This window comes from Typopeltis vanoorti, chromosome 25 (assembly GCF_054136105.1).
Source record: "Typopeltis vanoorti isolate ZY-2024b chromosome 25, IOZ_Tvanoo_1.0, whole genome shotgun sequence".
NCBI lineage: Eukaryota > Metazoa > Arthropoda > Arachnida > Uropygi > Thelyphonidae > Typopeltis > Typopeltis vanoorti.
In genome coordinates, this window is record NC_143573.1 from 68,497,501 (window position 1) to 68,509,708 (window position 12,208).

The 12,208-nt window shown below is 37.3% G+C and overlaps 1 protein-coding gene across 1 annotated transcript in view; it reads right to left on the reverse strand.

Annotated features, from left to right (window-relative positions):
* Positions 1-12,208, reverse strand: part of LOC150092820 (low-density lipoprotein receptor-related protein 4-like) — a 1,164,745-nt gene that overhangs the window by 386,104 nt on the left and 766,433 nt on the right. The window contains exon 18 of the mRNA XM_090414290.1: positions 7,787-7,995. Coding sequence (XP_090270416.1) covers positions 7,787-7,995 — 209 coding nt within the window. The remainder of the gene's footprint in view (positions 1-7,786; positions 7,996-12,208) is intronic.

The window sequence follows — 12,208 nt, forward strand, 5'->3', positions numbered from 1 at the left end:
ACACAGGCCAGAAGAGTGGCTAGTATGGTAAGGAAGGCAAAACTGGAATATGAGAAAAGATTGGCCCTTAGATCCAAGGAAAATCCTAGGGAATTTTTTAGCTATGTGGTCAGTAGGAGGAGAAATGACTGTGGAAGAATGACGCTGCGGGATAAAAATGGGAATAGAGTGACTGATGCAGAGGACATAGTGGAATTGTTTAATGAACACTTTATTGGAATATTTCATCCTGTAGGAGTCAATTTGAATACTAGAGGGATAAAGCAGGTTCAAGGTTTAGAGGTGCAGGAGGAGAGTGTGTTCCACATACCGAGTACTCTGGATGTTAGTAAAGCTGTGGGACTGGATGGTATTTGACCATGCATTTTGAGAGAATGTGCTGGGGAACTAACAGTGCCCTTGACCTGACTTTTCAATGAAAGTCTGGCTGCAGGAAAGGTGCCCATGGAATAGAATGGAATGGAAGGAGGGTAAGATAGTGCCATTGCATAAGGGTGGTAACAGACTGGAAGTGTCTAATTATAGGCCAGTTTGTGTGTCATCAGTAGTTAGTAAGATCTTGGAGAAAATAGTGAGGGACCATATACAGCATTGGGCAGATGAGGGTAATGTTATCTGTGAGAGTCAACATGGATTTGTGAAGGGGTGCGCTTGTTTTAGCAATATGCTAGCCTTTTATGATAAAGTTACAAGAGCATTAGATGAGGGAAAGGCATATACTGCCATTTTCCTAGAATTAGCAAAGGCATTTGACAGGGTGCCACATGATAAGCTGATATTCAAGTTGTAGAACATGGGTCTGGATATCAGATTGGTCAACTGGATTCAGGATTGGCTGTCCGATAGGTATCAGAGAGTTGTGTATGGTGGAGCAATATCAGAGGCAGAAGGTTACAAGTGGGGTTTCGCAGGGCTCAGTACTGGGACCTATATTGTTTAACCTTTATATCAATGACATTGTCTGTGGATTGCAAGGGAATATTCAGTTGTTTGCGGATGATGCAAAGCTGGGAAGGATTATTAGTAATAGTGCAGATGTGGTAGCTCTGCAAGAGGATTTGAATAAGATAGATAGATGGGCAAATGAATCTGGTTTATCAGTTTAATGCAGCAAAATGTAACGTCTTGAGGTTTGGGAAACATCGATGGGATGCTGCATACTCTATGGGAGGAGTTATACTGGAGGAAGTAGGCGAGACAAGAGATCTGGGGTTGATGATTGATAGAAACCTGAAATTTAGGGGACATATTGCAAAGGTGGTGAAGGTAACACAGAGGATTGCTGCAATTATGAGAAGGACACTGACCTGCAGAGATAAAAGGGTTATCATTCCATTGTATAAGTCTCTGATCAGACTACACTTAGACTACTGTTCTCAGATTTGGTCCCCAGGATTTGAAGGAGATAAATTAACTGTGGAAAGGATACAAAGACGGATGACAAAGATGGTTTCAGGACTATACAATTTTGGTTATGAGGATCGGCTGAGGGAATGTGGACTGCAGAGTTTGGTGGATAGAAGAAGGAGAGGTGATATGATTGAGACTTTTAAACTGGGTAGTTGAACCATGAAATGCATTGCCTGATGGAGTGGTGAGAGCATCAATGCATTTAAGGAGTGGTATGATAGATTTTGTGTTTCCTAGGAGGGACCTCCCTCAATGAGTCTTGATAGACTTGTGTTTCTTAGAAAGGACTTCCCACGATGAGTCTTTTCACTCCATGGATTCCTGAATAATAATAATAATAATAATAATAATTTAGCCTGCAGAGTGCATTTCATCTTCAGGATCAACACTGCATCTAGAACAACAGACTCTAAATTATTAACATAATTTGAGCAAAACATATATAACAAAAAAAAAAAAAAAACTTTTGCCAAGCTCCCTCAAAATAACATGAAAGCTCACATCCCAAACTAGATTTCCCATATACTTTATATATTAAATGCACAACAGATAGATTAAGCAATCATTCTAAAATACTACATGATTAGAATTTCCATAAAGAACTGAACAAAGTTTTAGCTTACATGAGAGATCTAATCCTGCCAGTTCTCTCTCCTTTCCAGGCATCTATACTATCCTAGTCAACATGATGTTCAGTTTTTGAAACAGACAGGATAGACTACTGTAGTCACTCAAGAAGAAAGAAAGAACAGAAAAAATAGATAATAGAGTGGACAGTCCAATAGCAGATTAGCACAGCTTGCCTTGAATAAATATCATTTCATCAGAAAGAAGATGTAAAATTTATTGCACGAATTTTGCTTCACATCATAAAGATTATGCATACATTGTTAACTGTTTCTGCCACATGTTTATGAGATCTTATGAAGGAGTACATCTATTTAAATGGTGATGATGAAGGAGCCTAGGACAGAGACATCAAGATGCAGACAAAGACTCATTCAAGCTATCTGTTGAACTTGTATCACTGAGTATAAAATAATAATAATAATTATTATTATTAGTAGTAGTAGTATTTACACTTGTATAGCCCTGTGGAAATTACTTTTGCATCCATAGTACAAGGCTGCCTGAAGAAAGACTACTGTGTTTGATTCTAGTCACTGAATAGAGGAACTTTTCTAAGCCTTTCTTTGACCAGATTCTAATTAAATCTCTCTCTCTCTCTCTCTCTGGCACATGTAGGCAGGATTTTTAACTTACCAAAATTTGACAAGTATTTCATCCTGTAAACTTGAGAAATTTGACTGCAGAACTTGTGCTATGTCAGAATAATATATATATATATATATATATATATATATATATATTGTTAAGGTGAGGGATCATGAGATGAGGCAGTTGTTTGCCAGACTTTCCTCTGTGGATGCCAATTAGGGATTGGCTAAGGCAGGAGATTGGCTGCCTGCTCACTAGTTTCCAAAAAGTAAGTTAGGGATAAAGAGCCTCACTACTCCCTTTGAGGAATAAAATATATTAATGGATTTATTTGTTATTTTATTTAATTAATTAATTAACATTCAAGACCATGGAGTCACAAGACTTGTCATGGGAGGCCCATCTCAGACAACACAGTGTATCAGACTTTGCTAAAAGTTGTCCACCGTCCATAATATTGCCACCCTATACGGCAGTGTATTCCACAGTCCAAACACCCTTCATGCAAAAAAAAAAAAAAAAACAAAAAAAAACTTCTCACGCTCCTACTCACCACTTCCATTAGCAATGTACAGGGATGACCTGTTGTCCTTGCTCTTTCCACTCATTCTACCATATGAAAGATCTCCCCATAAAGTGTCAACCCTGTAAATGTCTCAATCATATCAATTCTGCATCTCTTCTTCACCAAACTCTGCAGTCCACATGCCCCAGTCAAACCTCATAACTAATATTGTACAGTTCTAATATAATTTTTGTTATCTGCCTCTGCACCCTTGCCAATGTTAATTTATTCCCTTCAACTCCCAGTGACCAGACCTGAGCACAATAATCCAGATCTGTGGCCTGATGAGGGCTTTATACAATGGGATCACCACTCTTCTATCCCTGCTAGTCAACATCATTCTCAGTATTGCAGTAATTTTCTGCATTATGTTCACCACCTTTGTGATATGTCTCCCTAAATTTCAATTTAGGGAGACATATAGATAGAAATTTCAATTTCTATCTATAATCATCCCAAGATCTCTTACTCCTTGCACTTCCTCTAGTAAGTTCTATCAGCAGAGTATGCAACCTTCCATTGGTGGATCCTATTCAAGACTATGTGTAGCAGCATTAAAGAGACATCCCCATTTATATGCCCATCAGTCCAGCTTATTCAAATACACCTGAAGGATCGCCATATAGGCACCATCTAATAATTCCTCCCAGATTTACATCATATGCAAACTGAATATCTCCTGCAATCCACTGACAATATCACTGATATAAAGGTTAAATAGTACAGATCCCAATAATGACCTTCTACTTTCTTGAAACCATTCCTTCTTACATAACTCTTTAGCATCAGACAGCAAATCTCCAATCTGGTTCACTAACCTGATATCTAAACTCATACATTGTAACTTAAATATCAGCTTAATTATTGCCACACTATCAAATGCCTCAGTAAAAATGGAAGTATATCCCTTTCTCTAATCAACTGTTCTTGTTACTTTATTATAAAAGACAACCAGATTACTAAAGCAAGAGCACCCCTTAACAAATCCATGCTGATTAAGAGATACTTGTGCCATGAGAGGTTTTTTCAATTAATATGAAAAAAAAACACAAGGGATTAATAATACTATTTATTTAAGGCCATATATTTAAGCTTGAATATTACATGCCATCATTAGTGGTGACAATAGCTAATTATAGAGTAGAATGCAAACAATGGATTGATTTGAAAAAGTAAGGGCTGCATGACATTATACATAAAACAATGCAAAATGGTATAACTGAGGAAATATTGCAATATTGAAAATTTATTAGCCATTTAAAAAAAATATTGATGCATGATTAAAATACAAATTGTTTGTGTTCTGCTTTGTAATTAACTATTGTCACCACTGATGATGACCTGTAATATACAGTCTGAAATATATGGCCTTAAATAAATAGTATTACTCTTTTTTTGTGTTTTTTCATGTTAACTGAAGAAATCCATGCTGATCCTCACAGATAACATTACTCTTTTCTGCCCAATGCTGTATACAACCCCTCACTCATTTCTTCAGAACCTTAACAACAACAAAAACAACAGAAGAAATACAAATGGGTCAGTAGTTTGACATCCCATTCTATCACCACCCTTATGCAATGCCACTATACTATGATATGTTACTATAAAATGCTATGCTAGTTACTTTCCTGTCTTGTATTATTATTATTATTACCTGACACCTCCAGGGAGTCCAAAGACTCATCGAGGGAGGGTACCTACTCTACCAAGTACAACGAACTGCAACTACACCAATGCCATCTACCACCAACCACCAGCACTAATATTTTCACATGCAATCACAAACATCCATGCCCACAGTGGGATTTGAACCTGCAGCCTTTTGGCTGGAGAGTGGATACGCTAACCACTTGTCCAACCAGTATCTTATATTCCTCATGCAACTTTTTTTTCAATTCCTCTCTTTATACTCCCCCCCCCCATAACCTTTTTCATCTGCAGTTCCTATTTGATTTTCATCATCCACTTTACACCAAATCATGTTATCTTTTTTTACTTGAGGTATATAACTTGCCATTGCTGCTAGTAAATATTTTTTCAGTAGTTTAAATACATTGATGATAACTCTCTCATGGAACTATCCATATATGATATCTAAAATTATTGTAATCACCTGTCTTATAATTCCATACAAATTCCCTTCTCCATGATACTTCTGCATGTCTTTTCATCCTCCAAGACTACATGGTCATCACTCTCTTCAACTGGAGGCAAGAATTACATCTCCATTACAATCAGATCCACTGCTTCTAGGACTAAATCCCAAACACTTGAACCTTGTGATCTACTACAAAGTCAAAGATATTTCTCTCTTAAGTATTCCAGAAATTCCATTCTCTTACCACTACATGCTGTTTCATCTTCCCAATTTATGCTGCTATAGTTTAACCCTCCTATAACAATCACTCACTTTGCACTTCCAAACTTAGCTGCCTTAACATTTCCTGCTCTTCACTATTTGTGTTCCTTGGCTTATAGCAAAATTCCACTAAATATCTTATCCTTCCCACCTCCACTGCACACAATATACTTTCAAAACCATTAATGCTATTTCCCTCCAAATTCTCCAGTCTGAGAGGATATAACTCATCACTTATCATGCATGCAGGGTTTATTTTACTACATGCATGATTCATTATCCTCCAATTTTAAAGTGCAATTAGAGGATAATGAATTAGTCTACTCTCAGTGCCTGCAAAAATATTCTATAAAATATTGATAAATAGAACTAAAAGTCTAATAGAAAATATATTAATGCCTGAACAAGTTGTTGGAAGTTTGGTTTTAGAAGAGCTGGGATTATTGTGCATCACATTTTTACCTTAAGAAATGTCACTAAATAAAGCGTAGAACTTAGAAGCTCATCATATCTAAATTTCCCAGATTTTTTCAAAGCATTTGACAGTATTGAGGAAGAAACATTATAGATAATTTTTTAGAAGCTACTGAATTCCTGACATATGTGAGAATAATAAAAGAAATGTATAAAGGAAATAAAAGTTATGTTATTGCACAGCAAAGAACATTAGACTTTTTTGAGACTGGTGTGAGACAGGGCGTATAATGTCTGGTTTACTGTTTAAGATAGTCATTGATTGGATTATGAGAAAAGTTACAGGTGTAAGAGGAAGAATTAAATGGCATTCTATGTCACAGTTGGAAGATCTAGATTATGCAGATAACATAGTGTTAATATCACCAAAATACAACTAACATACAAGCAGAATTGAACCCAGCCATGCTGAGTGAAAACTTGGTGTGCTGGTCCCAAGTCTAGATAAATGGGGAAGGTTGGGCACAAGACTAGCAATCCAGTCTCAGAAAAAAAAAATGCAATGCAAACTGAAACCTTCCAAATTGTGATACCGGATGAAAAAAAATAGAATACGAATAAAAACTGGAACTAAATAAAAGCAGAAGCAAAAAACAAAGTCTGGTGGAAAATGGTGGTGGAAGACCTCTGCTCCCAGGTGGAGTGAAGAGGATTAAGTAAGTAAGTAAATACAAGCAAAATTGGATGCATTGTATGAAACAGCTGAAAAGGTTGTTCTTAAAATAAACATGACTAAAAAAAGTTCTTAAATTGAACAGAAAATGTCACAAAGAAATTAAATCAATCAACATGCAGTAAAAGGTTAAGAATTTTCCATACCTGAAGAAAATGTCAATAAGTGAAGATGGAATATAATGCAAAGATTGACAAAAGCAAATACTACTTTCAGAAAAAGAATATATGGAAATCCTCCAAATATCATAATAAAACTAAAATAATGATTAAAGACGAAAGAAATTTTTCAACAAAATAAAGATCTCTAGCAGAATTGTTAAGGTCATATTTTTATATGGATCAGTGACATGGAAACTGACTAAAAACTGGAAGCTAAATTAAAGAATTTTCAAACAAAATGTCTGTGTAAAATATTAAAATATTTTGGTCCCAGTTATGTAACAAATGATGGCTTATATAAACTGCCGATCAATTTTCTCAGTATGACTGAGCAAAGAAAGAAGTATGACCAATGAAATAAAAAAATGCAAGATATAAATGGATTGGACATGTACTGAGAATGGACAGCAGAGAGCAAGAGTACCTTTGACATGGATTCCAGAAAGAAAAATGAAAAGGAGAAGGCCTAAATTAACTTGGAAGAGAATGACAGAAAACTAAAGAAGAATAGCAAGTTGAAAGAGCTGAAAAGAAGTAGAATTAGTAACACATCTGGAAGACACAAATCTTGGCCATATGTATCATGAGACACAAAGAAGATAAGTAAATTCCTAGTCCTCTTACAGAAGTCAGAAGTCAACTGATCTCATGTAAATAAATAAAATAAGGATATTGTGAAATCAAGAAATGTTAATGTCAATGTTATAAAGACAATATGCAGAAATTTGTAAAACAAAGTTTTTTTTTATTTAGAAAGTGTTTGTAATGAAATTTTTTTTGTGTACATAGCTTAAATCCAAAAATTTGTAACCATACATTTTCAGGATGTAATCTTTTGGTGCTTCAAATAAGATAATCTTAAAAATGAAGAGAGAGATTAAAATACACACAGACACACACACACACATATATATATATATTACCTCTTGATCAGTTCCATTCCACTTTGCTCTGCTAATGGTATTATTTGTAACATCAGACCAATAGATTGTGTCCGTATCACTATCCCAATCAAGAGCAACAGCACTACTTATATTATATAGGGGAATCACAACATCAATTTCATCTTTACAGCTGAGACAGAGCCATCGAATGTCACTTCTATGAGCAAATACAAGGAATGCATCTAGTTCTAGTTAGGAAAAGAATAAAAATACTTATAACCTATTCAGTCACCAGATAGCACATATTTCTTTGATAGATCTTTTGAAAATAGAAATAATATTCCTGTGTATTCACTTTAACATTCAAATAATAATAACTTATTTTTTTTTTAATTTTTTGGAAAACTTGGGTCAATTCACAATAACATGATATTTGTTTGGCTTCAAAAAAATTAGGAATTAAAGGATTTGAAGACATCGTACAGTTAATTATATAGAGATATAAAATTTTGGTTTAAGTAGATAAAAGGGGAAAAAACAAACAAACAAAAAAATTGGAATGTTAAAGGTGGTCAATCAACAGAAATTTACACAGCTGAAATAAAAGCTCAAAAGCTAGAGAAAGTAGAGATTATCTATCTAAGCCTCACTTTTACAAGTTGTAATCTGTCATTATCAGTACTGTTCTTTTACTATTGGGAAGGGAGGGGGGATTCCTTATTCAACAGTGTTAAGAAACTTCCTTTTTCATTTTAAGAAAATACATTGTTCAAGAATAATATATTGACCGTTGGAATTGAACGCATCATGGTGGAAGACAAAACGAAGCTAAGTTACTGTATTTAGTTATATTTCATTTTATTTAATTACATTTAGTACTTAAATGTTCTGATGTTTGTACTTTTTTCCCTCTTATTTATTAATTGAATAATTATTAAAGATTACGCTACTCGGCAGTAAGGAATGATGGTGGATTCAGCAGCAGGTGCAAGTGGCGTACCGCCAAGTCCTCCGCCATTTAAGAACTCAATTATTAGCAATATCATAAGGGACTTTGTGGCATGCAGTACTTGTGGCATGTATGCGTCTCGGGAATTACATATGTGGCTTGCTAAAGAGATTGGAGAGCGTATGTGCACAAAATGCAGGCAGTTGGAGGAAATAAGTACATTAGATATATCGATATCCGACTTTGTTGCTCCAGGAACGGGGAATGAATGTAGGAAGACAAGTAGTGTGATAGGAGAGAATGAGAAAATAATAGTTGATAGTGTGGAAGGTGTGAGTGACTGTGAAAGTTTAGGAGATGGTTTTGTTTGGGAGAGTGAATTTAGATTAAGAGTGACAGACCTGCAGAGGGAGATAGATGAGTTGAAAGAGGAGGTGGAATGTCTTGTGAATGAGAGCAGAAGTATGAAAGATAAGATTAGGAGAATGGAAGAGATAAATGCAAGGCGAATCAGAGTAGGAGAGATAGAGAATTTAGGAAGTATGAGTGAGAGGTATGGGGGTGCTAGAAGAGGAGAGAATGGAAACAGTAGAAGAGAGGGAATGAGAGAGAGGTATGGGAATGCTAGCAGACGAGAGGATGGAAACAGTAGGAGAGACGGAATGAGAGAGAGATATGGAAGTGCTAGAAGAGGAGAGAATGGAAACGGTAGGAGAGATGGAATGAGAGAGAGGTATGGGAATGCTGGAAGACGAGCGGATGGAAACAGTAGTAGGAGAGACAGAATGAGAGAGGGATATGGAAGTGCTAGAAGTGGAGAAAATGGAAACAGTAGGAGAGAGGGAATGAGAGAGCTGTATGGGAGTGCTAGAAGAGGAGAGAATGGAAACAGTAGAAGAGAGAGGTATGGGAATGAAAGAAGAGGAGAGAATGGTAAGAGGTATAATGTATGGCGACTCAATGATCCGTGGTGTTCAAGATAGGATGCGTGAGGAGTGTTTGCCAGGAGGAACAATAGAAAGGGTGGCTATGGCAATTAAGAGAGGTGAAAGGGTGGATGAGATGATTGTGATGGTAGGAACGAATGACTTGAGTGGTAATGTAAGTCGGGCAGCGAGAGATATGAGATTTTTGCTTGAGACTGTACGGAAGAAGACAGAGAGAGGAAAAATAGTGTGCGTGTTGCCTAGGTATGATAATGATGAGCTGAGCAGAAGAGCGGTGATATTGAATGGCATAATAGCGAGAATGTGTGACAAGAGAGGACTGGTATATGTGGATGCTTGGAGTGCATTTGAGGAAAGAGAGGAATTGTATGCGAGAGACCGTTTACATTTGAATGAGGAAGGACGTAGGCATCTGGAGAGATTGCTGTTCTGAATGAGTCAGTGTGTCCCAGGGAGGATGATAGCAGGGCTGGCCTCTTGTGGGAATGGATACTTGGGAGAAGGGAGACAATGTCAGGTAACACTGAGCCCAGTGGAGTCAAGAAGGGATAATGCTGGGTATAGAAACAATGGCATTTATATGCTTTATACTAATGCCAGGAGTATCCGGAATAAGGGAGAGGAATTGGTGGTGCAGATAGCATCAGCCTGGGCAAAAATTATTGTGATCACTGAGACGTGGTTGACAGAAGGGGATATAACAACAGGAATAGAAGTCGCTGGGTATAGCATTTTTCGTCAGGATAGGAGGGGAAAGCGTGGTGGTGGGGTGCTGCTTATGATATGTGATGACCTATCTCCTCTAAGAGTGGAGAATTTGGAAAGAAGTGAGACAAATGATTTTGAGAGCGTATGGTGTGAGGTAGAGGTAGGCAAGACAGGATATTTAGTGGAGTTTTGCTACAGACCCAGGAGCACAGAGGATGGGGACCAGGAGATGTTTAGACAGCTAAGTTTGGCAAGTGCAAGAAGAATGATTGTTATGGGAGATTTTAACTTCAGTAGTATAAATTGGAGAGAGGAAGATGCATGTAGCAATAGGGGAATGGAATTTCTAGAATTCTTGAGGGACAAATGTCTTAGGCAACATGTAACAGAGGGAACAAGAGGTTCAAAAGTTTTGGATTTGGTTATAGCATCAGAAGAGTTGATAATAACTGAGTTGATGTCTCTCCCACCAGTTGGAGAGAGTGACCATATGGTGTTGACTTGGAAAATTAATAGACATGCAGGAGTATCAAAGAGACGGGAACTTATGTGGAATTATAAGGCAGGTGATTATAATAGTCTTAGACGTCAACTTCGGGAAGTTTCATGGAGGCAGGAATTGGAAGGCCGGGATATCACTAGTGCATGGGAAATTGTGAAAAATAATATTTGTTATCAGCAATGGTAAGTTGTATACCACGAGTGAAGAAGAGGACGCAATTTGGAGTAAAGTGGATGACAAACAATATTAAACAGGAATTGCATGCGAAAAAGAGGCTATGGAAGAGATATAAGGAGACAGGTGAAGAGATGCATGAGGATTATAAGACACAGGCCAGAAAAGTGACTAGTGTGGTAAGGAAAGCGAAACTGGAATATGAGAGGAGATTGGCCATAAGATCCAAAGAAAATTCTAGGGAATTTTTTAGCAATGTGGCCAGTAGGAGGAGAAATGACCGTGGAAGAATGATATTGTGGGATAAAAATGGGAATAGAGTGACTAATGCAGAGGACATAGTGGAATTGTTCAATGAACACTTTATTGGAGTATTTCATCCTAGAGGAGTCAGTTTTAATGCTAGAGGGAGAGGACTGGTTTGAAGTCTGGAGGTACAGGAGGAGAGTGTGTTTCAGATACTGAGTACTCTGGATGTTAGTAAAGCTGTGGGACTGGATGGTATTTCACCACGAGTTTTGAGAGAATGTGCTAGGGAATTGACAGTGCCTTTAACGTGGCTTTTCAATGAAAGTCTGGCTTTGGCAAAGGTGCCCAGGGAATTGAAGGAAGGTAAGATAGGGCCATTGCATAAGGGTGGTAACAGACTGGAAGTGTCTAATTATAGGCCAGTCTGTGTGTCACCAGTAGTTGTTAAGATCTTGGAGAAAGTAGTGAGGGATCGTATACAGCATTGGGCAGATGGGGGTAATGTTATCTGTGAGAATCAACATGGATTTGTGAAAGGACGCTCTTGTTTTAGAAATATGCTAGCCTTTTATAATAAAGTTTCAAGAACATTAGATGAGGGAAAGGCATATACTGCAATTTTCTTAGACTTGGCAAAGGCATTTGACAGGGTGCCACATGATAAGCTGATATTTAAGTTGCAGCACATGGGTGTGGATGTGAGATTGGTCAACTGGATTCAGGATTGGCTGTCTGATAGGTATCAGAGAGTTGTGTATGGTGGAGCAGTTTCCAGGAGGCAGAGGGTTACAAGTGGGGTCCCACAGGGCTCAGTACTAGGACCTATATTGTTTAACCTTTATATCAATGACATAGCCAGCGGATTGCAGGGGGATATTCAGTTGTTTGTGGATGATGTGAAGCTGGGAAGGATTATTAGTAATAGTGCAGAT